This window comes from Nelumbo nucifera, chromosome 2 (genome assembly GCF_055504915.1).
Source record: "Nelumbo nucifera cultivar China Antique chromosome 2, China Antique-T2T, whole genome shotgun sequence".
NCBI lineage: Eukaryota > Viridiplantae > Streptophyta > Magnoliopsida > Proteales > Nelumbonaceae > Nelumbo > Nelumbo nucifera.
This window is the reverse complement of record NC_142650.1, coordinates 14,221,451-14,236,853: the sequence shown is the minus strand read 5'-3', so window position 1 is coordinate 14,236,853 and position 15,403 is coordinate 14,221,451. Positions and strand designations below refer to the sequence as shown.

Genomic DNA, 15,403 nt, shown 5'->3' with positions numbered 1-15,403 from the left:
AAGGAATTTAAAATCTATACATGTGTGGATCCTTTGTTTTGTTTTTCTGTTCCGGTGGTTCTTCTATCTCCTCCTCGTCTTCGGACGGCAAAAAACTTCACCGAGTTGCAGGCGAACCCAAAATCCATCTCGAAGAAAAGAAAGAGGGGAGAGGAAGGTAGAAGAAAAAGAGTAGATCGTCCCAGTTTTGTCACTCTCCATCCTTGTATCTTTCTTTCCTCTAAGAGTCGCCATACTCGCGCCAGCAGATGAGCATGGTAACACAGCGTCGCATGATGTAAAATCTAGCTCTTTGTTCCTTCACCAAGCTCGCACACTTCCTGGTAAAAGAACACCTTCTTTGCGATGAACTGCTCATAAATGGAGAGGTTGAGGTGGTAGAAGAACGGCTCCTTGACATTTCTTTCTTCGATAGTTTCCATTTCTCGTCAAAGTAGAACTGAGTAGGAGCAGCAGCAGCAGCAGCCATGATAACAGAGACTGTTTAGATGGATGAGCGCAAAACAAAGAATTCTCGAACGGTAGATTTCCTCCTTCCAGGATCCTGTTTGACCTTCTTTGCTCCTTCTTTTCGTTTCTTTCTCTTGCCTGAGAAAAGCAAAAATAATTAACACACAGCAGAAAGGGGAGACGGGGAGGAAAACAGGCACGGAGAGGCACAGTATGAGACTGATGGGGCTGAGAATGGGTATTTATAAACAAGGAAAAGGAGAGAGTTTGCAGATTGGTGGGGTGTGTGGGCCGTGTGGCAGTGGCCATCATCTGGGCCTTCTCGGTTTGCCTCGGGAGGCCCACTTTGTTTTTTATTCCCTTTTTAATTCTAATGCGTATTAAAATTATTATTTTTTTTTATAAAAAAAAATATCAATGTTCCCGATGCACAGCACCAACGTCCACACACGCTAGGACTAGGAGGGAAGTTTACTTAATTTAGTGCAACTCCTTACAGAGAATCCCACATTGGCGAATAGCTGTAAATTTTGAATTTCACTGCAAAGCAAAGAAAAATAGAAAATGGTGGGGAATGGGGATTGGAGAATGGAGAATGGAGAAAAAAAAAAAAAAAATTAAGTGTAGAGAAGAGAAAGTGAGTAACGGTAAGCAACGCAACGCATTAACCAGTTGCAGAATACGAATGACGCGTAGAGGAAAATATTTTCACCTTTTTACAGGCACAGTGCCACGGTGTCACATCTCTCACCGGGTAAGTCATGAACATGTGTACATGTCTGGCCTGCCGCCTTCGAAGAAGACGAACCGTTACCGAATCAAGCTTAAAGTCAGGTCAGACACTCTGATTCCACTGTGTTGCATAGTTAAAGCTTTAAAGCTGCTTTTCTTACTTGATATACATTACATTCACACTTGAAAGTTGAAACTTGAAAGCAAGGTAATCCAATCCGGTAGTAGAACTCCACATTAATGATTCAATGCAGCTGCATTCGAATTTCGAAGAGCCGTCCAAGGGTTAAGATGAGTGCCAAGTGCGAATTTTTTGGTAGATCCCCGCCCCATCTTGGTAGTGGATGGCAGAGATGTTGCGTACATCAGAAAGGGGGGTAAGGGCAAGGGATCCGAATTCACACCATATCTACTCTTGTGTAACAGTATGGACGTAGTTATCTAGTTTCGAGGCGAGATCTCATGTCAGCACAGCAAAAGAAAGGATCTCACTGTTTGTCATTTTGCTGGGCCACCGGCCAATCGCTTGCGAAACGGGTACCGTCTGATAATGTCAATCACCTCGTTCGTCTATCGTAAGTAACTTAGAAATAGCGGACTGTCCAAGAAATAATTCGCCAAATCCCAAATGTTGATTATAGTACCCTACAATTAATTGGTTGTATTACAACATAATACACTTGGTGTTGGGTGGCTGTTGCCCGTTAGATGGATTATTAGTAAGGGGGATCAGATGAGATGAGGAAATGATCCAATGGCCAATACTAGCTGGCCGGGTTCGGTCTTTAATCTTTTATAGTTGCCTTTGCCTATGGAATAGGGACAGGTACCCCTATCGTAAGTTGTAACGAAATGCCTCCCGCACATCACTCAACTCAACTCTCTCTATATCTCAATCTCTGCACCCGATGAAATTCCAATTCCCTGTGGTCTTTACCTGCTACCTAAGGTCGGTGATGAAGTAATGATACTGACGACATTATGGCGTTGGATTTGAATGTTGGAAACTTGCACCCACATCCACATAAATTAACAAGGAAACAATTGAATATTGGGCGTTTGTGTGAAAACAAAACCTGTAGGCTGTTGTTATTTTGATATGGGGTAGCCAGTAGCCACCACCCACCAGCTTGTTTGGGTTGCAAATGCATGCCCACAGTTTATGGGGGTCGTGGGCTCGGGTGTGGTGGAGTCTCTGTGCAGTGTTGTTTGCCATTGCCAAAAAGAAAAAGTAGCAAAGTGATGCCGCGAGGCAGTTCGATCGAGACATTGAAGTCAAAGCTAGAGAGGAGAGCTGCCCGGGGCCTATCTTGATGATACATCCATCATTCAAGACCCTTATTCCCTCTTTTATGCACCGCTTCGTTCTTGCATTGACATTACCCAAGGAAAAAAAAAATCATCTCTTCAGTTATTCCCTCCAACTTAAGTACTGGCCTACTGCATGGGGCAAGGAGTGAAGGACACCACCGTTCCGGCTTGAACCGCTTGACAGATAAAGGGCTTGCTTATTAATTGATGTACTTGGAGGACGAGGGGGAGTGACTAGAGTAGTGAGACAGAAAGCACCTAGATGAGAAGGTTGTCGATTCATTAACCGTTTGATTAGAACCAGATCGAGATTCTGGCAACAGATGGAGTAGTCATGATTCGGAAATGACGGTTGACAGATGGGGCAAGCACGGAATCCTCGTGGGTTAATAAATATTCCCAATTTAGAGATGCTGACGTACTTAACACACGTGTTGGTCGGTAAAGTAGGGGAGGAGTTGTGTCTGTGGTCAGTAGGACCAAAAGTCTTCGTCTTCGTCAGCACTAGCATCAGTTGTGGTCAACAATCAACATAGAGGAGAGAGGGAGGGGAGGGTATGGCTTTGGCTCGCTGATCGATCGCTCGCTCGCTCGCAGTTGATAAAATAATCATAGAACACATTGCTTTAGTCTTTACCACGCTTGTTATTGTTATTGTGAAGCTTTTAACGTTTTCACTGTCCACCCACCAGTCGAAAGAACTAGACTTTCAATGTTTAGAGAGGGTACACTGCACCATCAAACAGTTACCTGGAACGCGGAAAGCACAACTCACCACTCATCACACAATAAAGCTTTGCTCGCTCTCTCTCTCTCTCCCTGTGAGATTCTCTTAATGGATTAGTGCTCCTCAAGGGTGGTGGACCTGGACCTGGACCTGGAGGTGTGACTCTGCATCTGTAAGACCAGGATTCAGAAGACTCGAAACCATTGATTGAAATGCTTACTGGTTACTAGTAGGGTTGGATATGGGTGGTTGCGGAACTAACTCACTAGGAATCTGGTTCCGGGGGAGATGTGGACTGGGTCCAATAAGTCCATTTGCCTTTTTTTTTTTTGTGGAAGCGCGATTAATGGCATGGAAATGAGTTTCCGAACGAACCCAGGAGGCAGGACTGTGGACTGTGAACTGTAGACAGTAGAGTACTAGAGTATCAGTGCAGCTTTGCATTGTACTAGTACGGCTACGGACTACCTCAGCCGCCTCGCCTACCATTTCAGTACAAGAAGTTAATCAGAAGATGATTCTTAGCTTCTCTTTAAGTGGTTTATTTAAAAAAAAAAATTTGAAAAATAAATCTGGATGGTGATGTATGCCTGAGGATCATTCAATGAATGGGTCGGTGATTCACTGAGCAGCTTTATTTATATATGCATTAAGAGGGGGCTGTATGAGTTAAGAGCTAATTAAAATCCACAAATTGGAGCCTTCAGAATGGCCTGCACATGGACCATGTGGACCATAAGGCTTCTGGGTTTCTGGAAACACCAAACCAAAGTTTCTTATTATCCGGTATCCCAATTCTGAATTGTTATCGTCGTTGCAAATTTAAAATAGAACATAAGAAAACTCAAGTACGTACGTAAGAGGTTTGTGATCTCTTATGTATAGGGGTTTAATTTGATTTGGTCCGAGACATAAATTCTCCAAAATCCATTGTTTTTGAGTGATATATAGCAACAATGAATGTAGCCCAGTCTCAGTACGTACCAGATCAAGCAACACAATATCTTGTTCCTTACAGAACAGCTACAGCAGAAACAAGAAATTGGATTACTGAAAGCACAATGATAATGTGATCGTTTGTCAATTTGTTGTGTTTGTTTTTGTTTTATATGAATCCTAAGTTTTGTCCAAGTGATGGTGGATCTTGATCTTGTTGCAACCTGAACCAACCTGTCAATGCAGTCACCTACTGATCAGAAACCCATTACCACACACACAAACCCAAAAGCTATAACCAAATTTGGTGCAGTTCACAAATTGATTAGAATAGATGATTCCAAGTCTAAACCCAGAAAGAAAGACATGTATTATATGTCATGTCTCCTTGTGTAGATACACTACTTGAAGCTTGAAAAAGATTGGTCTCATACAATAACCTCTAATGGTTTTAGAACACCAATTCACACTGGGTCACCTAACAATTCTAGCTAAGCTACCAGATTTTATAGTAAAAAACAAATTAATTTGGATACCCTGAAAATTCAAACGCAGAACCCCTTTAACTACGCCATGTTCAATGGAGGGAGGCTCTTTTCTGTTCTGGCTTTCTGTTTCAATATATAACTATTCATCTTCCATGTTTTCATCACTTTGATTCTTTGATTTAAAAACTTCTTTAGTTGGTCTCATGCCATGTGATTAGATGATTTGACTCGTCAAAATGCTTCTAACTGTAATAATTGGATTCCTTCATGAGAATAAATCCTTCCATATTACCTACCCAAATATATATATATATATATATATATATAAAAGCAACTAATAATGATAAAGAAAGGCTTAAAAAGACCAATGCATATAAACAACTAAAATAAGAAAAGAAGCCACGATATTGGGTCCATGGGGTTGGGTTTTTCAACCATTGAGCTTTAAGATAAGTTGGATTAGATACAACCCTGATTCCAGCACAACGACCTACGACCCCATATGAGATATGTCAAGGATTAGTAGATAAGATATGTCGTTACACGGTCTTGTCCTGAGTGTTCTGTGAGATCTAAATGACGATTTTTGTTTCATCACATTCCCTTTCGCTAATAATATGCCTGCCTTTCAACGAGCACACCCAGATTACATCAAATGATCATATTTCTACCAGAACAATAATTTGGTGTTAGCGATGATTAACCGGCCACGATTAAGCCTTTTTCTTTTCAATTTATTTAGTCCTCGAGTTGGGTGTTGTGGTGTTCTTCAAGTGGTGAGCGTTACTCTGCTGAGGATGGCTATGTCAGTCCTGCATGCCCCTAGTGTTAGGAACATAGACTGGACTAGGTCAGGCCTTTAGGGTCTTATGATCTTATCCAGCCTCATAATGGGCTGGGCCTGGACTAGTGCAGAAAATTCTATAATCATAATGGTTTTGGGTACATGTACCTACCAATTCCTAGCTGATGGATCAGGGCTCGACCACTTGTTTTAGCTCAAGCAAAATGGGAAGAAAAGGGATACTATTACTATACTCCACCACCATTTTTTATTTTTTAAAAATAATAAAATCTGGCACAGCAGGAGCTTACCCGTGAATAAAGCCTACTTTTACACGAAAAATTTGAGGGGCTTAGTATAAAAAAAAAAGGGTGATGATCAGAACAGAAATTAACAAGTTTTTTCCAACTCATACATCTTTACTGAAGTCAATTAATTATTTGGTAGTCATGTGATATGAGCACATTAACGTTTTAAGTCCAACATGCTGTCATGTGAGCCATGTTCTGACACTGGCCTTTATATTTAAGCCGTGCCACTTCAGGTTAGTACACTGTTCACACTATGTTTATAACAATATTGAAAAAACCTGGGTCAAATGTTCTAGAATTCCTTATTAAACCAGTCTACTTGGTCAAAGTTAGACTGGTATTGGTATATGAGAGAGAGAGAGAGAGAGAGAGAGTCATGGGCTCATGGGAAGATGAGATGAGGTTGCAGAGAGAGTGAATGCCCCCATCAAAATAAAAATATAAAATGCGAAACCACTAGGAAGATTCTACTTCACATCGTCCTTACGTTCAGAGCGAGGGACAATAATGTGCCATATATGACTGAAAGTTTCCTTTTTCTTTGTAATGCTCAGCGTGAGCTTTTGTAACCTAATCAAGATGGATGGAGTAGATGCTATCGCACTCTTTACTACTTATTTATTGACCCTCTTCACAACGAGTCAGCTACTGCAGCTTGAGCCTCGGCTTTGTTTTTCACTTTTTCTTGTATATTCTCTTTTTTTTTTTCCTTTTTAATTGAAATCCTAATGTGTAATTCACGTTAATTGATACAGAAACGTGTTCTGTATCTTTATCACCATTAGTTATTTCTATTTCTGCCTACACTTGAATTCGTTAGTCCCCTTCCACTGTAGAATCATCAGTAGGTGGTACAAATGAATTGTACTCCATAAATATAAGAGAGCTCGGCAACAGATAGGATCTACTTGTTCATGTATAACAACAGCCTTTTGTAACGCATCACTCCATCTGTTTCATCAATATATGGATTCAATTAAAGCTTCATTTTCTGGGTGAAATATTTGTTATATTTCTGTCCCTTTTATCAAAACAAAAAGCTGAAACATTTCACTCTAAAAATCTTACCGCCATTTTTATGTTGTTGATACAAACCGTGCTTTAGACGCGCGCATCACCCACTTTACCTCGTCTTTGAACCGGTTCAGACTTCAGACTTCAGAGAGAATACTCGTTGAGAGAGAATAATCTGAGTTTATCTTCGCTCATAGTCATTCTTAAGGATGCAAGCGTCCTCCACAGCACTTAACTGATGGACACGTAATTAAATGGTACGTCAGCCTAAAAAAACTAAAATTCCAGCCTTGTTGGGATTAGGATTAGCAGGGACAGTCCAGCCATAGCTCACACCGCTTATTTGCCGATGATAGCTACATGGCCTCCATTAATTAAGGAAGGAGATGGGATCCTTATGGTCCTTAACCATTATGAGAAGGATATACTGGGCAAAAAGTCAATCTTCATAAATCCGACATCTTTTTTCAGCAAGGCAGTCCATCCAAGGATCCAAAATGCTCTTCAAAGCACTTGTTTTCAAAAGAGTGATTAAACCTAAGGTTCAAAATATCGATACGCATTGGTTTATCGTTTAAGGCCGATACTTATCTTGCTGATGGCTTCTTGATACATCCCTTTAGGGGTTATATCGGGTCAGTCACTGGTTTAGAGGGTAGTCGAACCTTAAACCGATCTCTCTGAACCAGTTTCAAAAAAAAAAAAGTAAAACCTAAAAAAAAATTACCGATACAGCCCGATACGCCTCTACCGGCGTATTGGCAAATCAAAAAAAAAAAAAAAAAACTTCAATGATATCAAAGAAAGGAAGGAGCAACTCCTTTCCCAACCCAGGAAGGAAATTCTTATTAAAGCTGTAGTGTCATCTCTCCCAGTTATAGGTGTCAATGGGCCAATTTTGGGTTGGACTCTGTCCAAACCAAAATCAATTTGGCCAGACTAACAAGACATGTTGAATTGGATCAATTCAGTTCAAAATATTTATTTTAGAATGGATGAACTTGGCCTGTCCATAATGAATTTATATTGGATTGGGTTGGATTAAGCCAATATATGATCCACAAATATAAGATAAGAATATAGGTGTCAATGGACCGGATTGGGGTTGAAGCCAATCTAAGTTAAAACGAATATGAACAAATTAGACAGTCCAAACATTGAATTGGACCAATCGACAATATTCATTGGATTGGATTGGATCAGATCCATTTATAATGGACTCACATTGGATTGGATCAGATTATACTAAATCGAGTCCAATTGACACCCCTACAACCAGTGTATTCAATGTCTGATTTCCTCCTCCCACAAACAATTTGTGATGATATAACCAAAGTAATGAGACAGTTCTAGTGGGGTTACAAAGATAAAGAAAAAAAAAATCCATTGGATCAAGTGGGATTTTCTCTGTAAAGCAAAAAAGGAAGGTGGGATGGGTTTTAGAGGCCCAAAAAGTTTCCTCTTGGCTCTCTCCTGGCTAAAACAAGCTTGGAGAATAGTTTCAAACCTAAACACTCTCCTTGCTTTGGTGCTGAAAGGAAGATACTTCAAGAATGGTTCTTTCCTCCAAGCAAAAGCTCCTTCGGGTAGTTCATGGGGCTGGAGAAGTCTCATTAAAGGAAGAGAGGTCCTTCAAAAGGGCCTGGTTTGGCAAGTCGGTAAAGGTAGTTCTATAGACTTTAGGGAAGACCCATGGCTCCAGACCTTCCGCGATTCATGGTTGGAATACAATAACGTGTTGGTTGTCCTTTCAAAAAGTTAGCGACATAGTCCTGCTGGATTCTCACTCGACTTGGAAGAGTGACACTCTTCGATCGTCAATAGCTCCCTAGCAATGTGGCTGATTCCAGTAGGAGTGCAAATGCATGATCCATCCGAACTCATTTGGTCGAATTTGGATCACCTCTGTTTAGATCGGATCGGACCACCCCCCTTATCCCATCTGATATATATATATATATTTCCATTTATTTATAAATATATTTTTCATACTATATTTATAAATATATCCGAATTCATACTCTATGTTTGTTAGAAGTTCTCTGAAGCAATGGTTATCTAGCATGGCCTTCAGTTAGCTATATCTGCACGTCTTTCCCGTGTTATGGTGTTCTCCCATTGCAAAGCTGTAATTAAGAAGGTTCCTTGCGAATTTGAGATTATTAGAGGCGTAGTCTTACAAGATATTTGGTCTGTTGCATCCCGTTTTGATGCATGTCTGTAACTGTAGTTTTGTTTATGTTAACCGAAAATTTACTTTGTTAGCCCACCATTTGGCGAGTGCAGTGTGTCCAGAGAGAGAGCTGTGGTTTAACCACTTCCCTCCTTTTGTCTTAAACTGATTGGAAGACTTTCTAAGTTGTTGTAATCAAAAGTTGATTCAGTCGTTACACCAAAAATAAAATAAATTAAAAAAAAAAAAACTTGTTGGGGCCAACAGCCTTCTTAGGCATTTTTACGTTACCAAGGGTGTGGGATAAAACAATAATTGCACTCTATTTTATTTTAACCAAAAAGACTAACAGGGGATACCAGATATGAATGGGTTAACAACGTTTCCATCTTCTCTGGGTGCATACATACATGTCTCTGTCTTATTATCAGCAAGGTCCTCCCTCAGTTCCTTTTTGAATAATCTTGGTGACTTTGAAGAATATCTACACACGAACTGGAGGATACTGCCCAATCATGGCCTGCCACGTAACCCACACCTGTGGCCGCATCATAGTTGGCTCACGGCTGGTATTACAAGTGGACCCATTGCGGATTCCAACTACACCTAGCTATTTTCATATTTTGTCTTGACCCAATTATTTATACGTCATGCAATGCAAGCCCATCAGCCCAATGCATCAATACGTACATCCAGCTCATTCCGGCCCTAGATATATGGGTCAACTTCAAAGGCCCATGCATACATGTACGATTCTAACAGTCTAACTCAATACTCTATAGTAGATAGTATGCATCCGGGCCTTAACACCTTGTTCTTGCGAGGACAGACGGACAGCTTTAGCCAACTCTTATCTTTAATCAGCTCCATTCAGAATTTCTAACCAATACCTGTGGGCATAGTGAAGATGGATATTCACCATTTTAGAGATGCAAATATGGATATACACCATTTTTTTTATGTACATTATTAGATCAGAATCTAGACGTTCATCTATGTGTATAATGAACCCATCATTATACAAAAATGATCAAAACATTTTAGGTACTAGCAACACCAGTATCAAACACAATACTGCTCAAAATACTTTTTTTTTTCTTTTTGCTTATTTATTTATTTTGCTCCAACCTTCAAGGGCCACAAAACCGGGGGGGAGGGGTGGGGGTAGGTCATCCCCAAACTCATAACCACCCCCCCCCCCCCCCCCCCCCACACCCACAAATTCAGGTGCAGGTGAGATATGATCCCAACTCTCCAAAATAACTAGCAAGAGTCAAAAGACCTTACCAACCAGCGGGTTAGCACTAGTTGCCTATTCAGCATATGTGCCAACCGAACATGTTTCATGTCAAAATATCAGAGTTGGCATTTTGAAATGAATATTTGAAATTGAACAAATTACTTCCTAATCCAAGCTTGGTACTTGGATTCGCTGGTACAAATATTGAGTCGACAAGAATAACCAGACCATGAATACAGAAACCATGAACAATGTTTCTACACAATTAGGAAATGCTGTCATACGCACAGAATTGGACCCAAGAAAGGGGACCTGCCAATTGTTAACATACAAACATATTGAAAAGAGATTCAGCCGAGTTCACGTATTTTAGGTGTTTCCGGTTTTTCTTTCAACCACCCAAATTTAAAAAAAAAAAATTAAGTTACAACGGCCTCCCTGTACTATGGGGTCAGTGACAATTACCCCTGAACTTTCATTTCTGACCATGACCCCCATGAACTTTCATTTTGGGACAAATACCCCCACCATTAAAATTTTATAAATCCCCAAACTACCGTTTACTTGTTTATTTGAACAATTTATGATTCAATTAGTTTTTTAATATAATTTAAAGTCCTCTTAGTTGCTCTAATAGAGCCTTGCAGAATTCTGGACTCAATACTCATGAAATGGTACAGTTTTCACTTTTCTTAAGACATTGTTGTAAGTGAAATGAAACAGGAATTAAAAAAAAGACTTGTTTTTTTTTATATCAGTGAAATGATTTTTCTTATTTTAGTTGGTTTCATTTAGAAAAAATAAGTATTTTTGGATCAATTAGGCTATGTTTGGTTTGAAGGAAAAGCTAAGGAAAAGAAGGAAAACATATATAGGAAAACCTATTCAAGGTTTGTAAACATGGAGAAACCAAACACAGCCTTAGAGTTCAAGAGAAATGGGCAAGGAAAAGAAGACAATGTTTAGGTGGATATTTTGATATTTAACACAATCCATCACCTGGCTTAATGGCAATGGGTATTTATTGTAAAGTGACCCAGAGTAGAGGGGGTCTTTTCGTTCAAGGGGTAATTGTCACTGACCCCATAGTGGTCATTGTACTTTACCCGTTACCACTTACCAGTTATAAATAATCTCTACCAAGAACTTACTGTTCAATATAAATTTGCATGCTTCCCCTCGTTTAGGGGTTTGTTTGTTCAAGCTTCCCAGTTCCCCTCCCAATTTGTGAAGACAACAAGGGGTCGACTAGAACCAAATCACTTGGTTAATAGAAACCGAATCGCTTGCGCAACGTTATTCACAACTTGGACCGGTTGGTTAGATGAAACCAAATCACTTGGTTGGAATTCATCTATGAATTCAGATGGAGTTCACAGCAACTCGGAGCAAGATTTTCAGGCAGAGTAGAACCATAGCTACAATCAAAATAAAAGAAAAAAAAAGAAATCAAATAAAACCATAAACGGAAGCTTTTGTCTGTCTTTTCGTGTGTTTGACTGTCATCTCATTTCGATGAGTAAAATTAAAACAAAGTACGAACTACTTAATCAACGACAAGCAGTGTGAAAACGAATAGGCAATCAAATGTATGGTCTAAGTAGGGAGCCCCGTTAGTACTGTAGTCATAAATATATTTATTTATTAATCATCCTAGGACTTTGAGTTGACGTTCTGCTACTGTGACTCATCGTTATAACAAAGTCATTAATCCCCACATCCTTGTACGAGGTTGTCGCTGAGCATTTCCCTCCAAGCTTGGAGCCCACACACAGAAACAAGACTGGAGCCTGGAGGGGTTTACTTTTGCTTTCTTCTTTTTGTCAGTAAAGTTAGAAAACAGGGTTTGCTCCTTCCACAAGTAAAACTGTAATGAAAGTAAAGAGATATCATCAAGTAGCTCACTAATCCCAAATGTAGTAGACTCGTCAGACAGGAGTTGGGGGCCATTAAGCCTTAGTGAATGACTAGATCAGTAGACATGTAAATTATCAGGACGGTTCTGAAGTTCCAGTTGTTAATTTTAAACATCATTTTGATCAATATTTCTTTATGAAAACACGAGGAAAAGTGTAACCTATGACACGTTATTGCTTCTAGCACTGCAGTTGGAGAAAGAGAACAAGTAAAACCACTAAATAGGTTCTTGATCTGCTCAATATAGGATAGATGCAGATAAGGGAAAGAGAACTAATGAGCAATACCGTCTTACCGATTTTGCTTAATTCGATATCACATGTTAAAAGAGAACTAATGAGCAATGGTGCAATATAGAGTATGCTTGTACGAAACAAATAGAAAAAATACTATACCTACTGAATTTGCGATTCTGAATTGTAAGCCCACAGACAGAATACATCTGATAATAAAATCTATGGAGAAGTAATTGGAGGTTGTAATTTACCTGTAGAACAGAACTGCTGTTGATTATTGGCTGATAATAAAAATAACATCCAAATTCAACCTTTTACAAACCACTAATTTTGCTAAATCACGTCCATCCATGAAAACACATCATAAACCCGTTAACTAATTAGTTCCAACAAACCAAATATTTCATAATTTGCAGTTAGTACACCAGAGTGCAAAACACAATTTCTCTTTTTTTACTTTTTTATGGAAAACACAATTATTCTCATTCGGTTACAAGAAAGGAGTGCAGATCACGACTTCTAATTCCGCTACAAACTCTCTTCTCTGCGAGTAAGGATTATTTGTTTGTTTGGGACCATTAAAGTCTCAAAAGTTAAAATCTGAGCAAAACCATGTTGAAGAATTTTATAATAACAAAATAATGCCAATACACAAAGAAATAAGAGGCCAAGAAAATAACCGAAGCAATATGCGCAGGACATAACAAAATGATTACACATGCGACTCTGTTGTATATTCCCAACCCATGAGAGAAACTCTGGTAAAAATCAGACCGTAGAAGCTGAACAGCAAGACAGAGGGAGAGAGATGGTCTTAAAACCAAAGTCATCCATAATTTCCGGTTCTGCACAGATTTGACCAAGTACAGATAAGCTAGGAATCTCGACGGTTTCTGCAGAAGAAATCTGAGAAAGACGTAAGAGAAACAACCCCGTTATATCAGATACCGCAACACAGTAAGGCGAGACACGAAGAGCCTTCTTAACCTAAAGTACAGTAGCAGGTGCCCACAACATATACACACAATCTGCCTATCATTTCTGACTAAGGACTTGGGAACATCTTCGGCCTAACAGACCATGATGCCCGCGGCTTAAGATCAGGCCGATTAACCACATTGGCACATGAACGTACTAACTAATAACCAGATATAGGAAACTGAAGCAAATTTTGTCCATGCCATTTGCCAGAAACCACACCCTAGCTGCAAAAAAATGAAACTCTCAAAGAGAGAAAAAAAAAAGTAGAAAAAATTCACCTTCATCGTTTTCCTTTTCGATCTCGAGTGCTTGAATCTGCTGCTTAATAGTCATTTATTGCCGATGCAGCATCATCAAGATTCCCATACCAAGAGCATTTCGAGAGAACGGAAGGGAAGGGACCACCATTCCACAAAGCCCATTAAGTTTGTGAATCTTGATGATGCTACATCCGCAAACAATGACTGGTTTCTTGAGATCTTCGTTCATCATCAGCCCATGCAAATGAAAGAAGGGAAGGAAAAAACCCTAACCCTAAACAAGTCCCGTGAAAGAAAAGTAAAGAAAAGCCAAGAGAGAACCTACGAAAAGAAGAAACACATCAACCCATAAAAACTTGAAAAAAGAGACCCACTTCCACTTGTAAAAAAAAGATACAAGAGGGAAAAGTTGAAGAGTTGTAATAGCACAAAGGAAACAAAAGAAAGAGAGACACACAGATAAGCAACAAAGAGAGGCTAAGATCCAAGAATGATCACTTTGAAAATACGAAGGGCTACGAGCGAGGCTATAAATATACATGGTTTGGAGGAGGAGGAGAGGAATGACGGAGGATGAGTATTGAATAAGAGAGAGGAAATTGGTTGGTGGTGAGATCTGTCAGGAGAGGGGAGATAGTGTTGTAACACCTCCCCTCCCCCCTCCTCGGGGAACAGTTATCCATCGCAATCCTCGGTTCCAAAATTACCAAAAACTTTTAATCCTTCCTGCTCTATCCTACTTCCCACAGGTGTCAAAAGAAATAATAACATCTTAAAATGGAAATGAAAACTTACCCTGTAATGGTGGCGTTTAGGTTTGGAGTATTTGTTGCGTCCTCTACAAGCATTTCAAGCAGATGGAAATGACAGGGCTTGATCCCCAATATCAACAGATCTCCTCTCAACTAGGAATCTTCTTTTGCATATAATATTAACCCTAGTTTGCCATTCTTCGCATCGTTTTTAATCCTTATATATAATGCAAACCATTATATATGAATAAATCCTTCTATTTTTACTAGGTTTCTTTGGCCTTTCTTTTCACCGTTCCAAGTTAGCTACAGTGCCTTAACTATATATATATATATATATATATATATATATAGCTTTTCTGAAGTTGTTTGAAATAACCATTTACTGTTGTCCCGTATTGTGGATATAATACTTCCAATTCTACAAGTTACTTACGCTGTATTTCTTTTCAGCATACTATGTTACGTATCTTAGGTTCTTAACCTTCCCCTTTCCACAAGTTAAATAACACATCATTGTTGATTGCCAAATTTAGGGTTGTTTTTTTTTCAAGTTTTTGAAATATAACCTATTTAAGATTACTCAGTACATATATTTCCATACATGTATAGCTTTTCTTTTCTCCATACTATGTTCCTCACCCTCTCTTCTAGTCTTCTTTCCCTTATATGAGGTGAAGTGATCAGTGCAGCTCTAGTATCATTTCAGTGGTCAAGAGTTTTTCTTTCTATTTTTCAACAAACCCATATGGCAATCTATATTTCCGTCGAGTCTCTCTCTCTCTCTCTCTCTCTCTCTCTCTCTCTCTCTCTCAGCTTTTCCATGAAATTATATATTAATATAACCTATCTAAGTTTATTCTGTGTATATATGACACTTTCTATACAACATTAAACCCTCCTCCCCTTACAAAGTTAATTACTTGTTCTTCATGATTGCTTTCATGTGAAAGTTTTTTATTTTTTGTTAAGCGTTTTATGACAGTGCTTTCTTAGTTCTCAAACTATCTAGTTCAATAATATGTTAATAACCCATTAACGTCTATGAGAAAAAATAATAAGAAACCATTAAAGTTTGGGATGCGTTTGTG

General features: G+C 39.2%; 1 protein-coding gene and 1 long non-coding RNA gene across 2 annotated transcripts; both read right to left on the bottom strand.

Annotated features, from left to right (window-relative positions):
* Positions 1-220: 220 nt before the first annotated feature.
* On the bottom strand, positions 221-469 carry LOC148801933 (small polypeptide DEVIL 11-like). The gene has a single exon (XM_088897796.1). The coding sequence runs from the start codon at positions 467-469 to the stop codon at positions 221-223; it is 249 nt and encodes an 82-aa protein (XP_088753922.1).
* A 12,230-nt stretch (positions 470-12,699) lies between these two features.
* Positions 12,700-14,502, bottom strand: LOC148801932 (uncharacterized). The gene is made up of 2 exons (XR_016082213.1): positions 13,579-14,502; positions 12,700-13,225 (listed from the first exon to the last, which is right to left on the bottom strand). It is a non-coding gene; the product is annotated as an uncharacterized LOC148801932 (long non-coding RNA).
* Between the last annotated feature and the right edge of the window lie 901 nt (positions 14,503-15,403).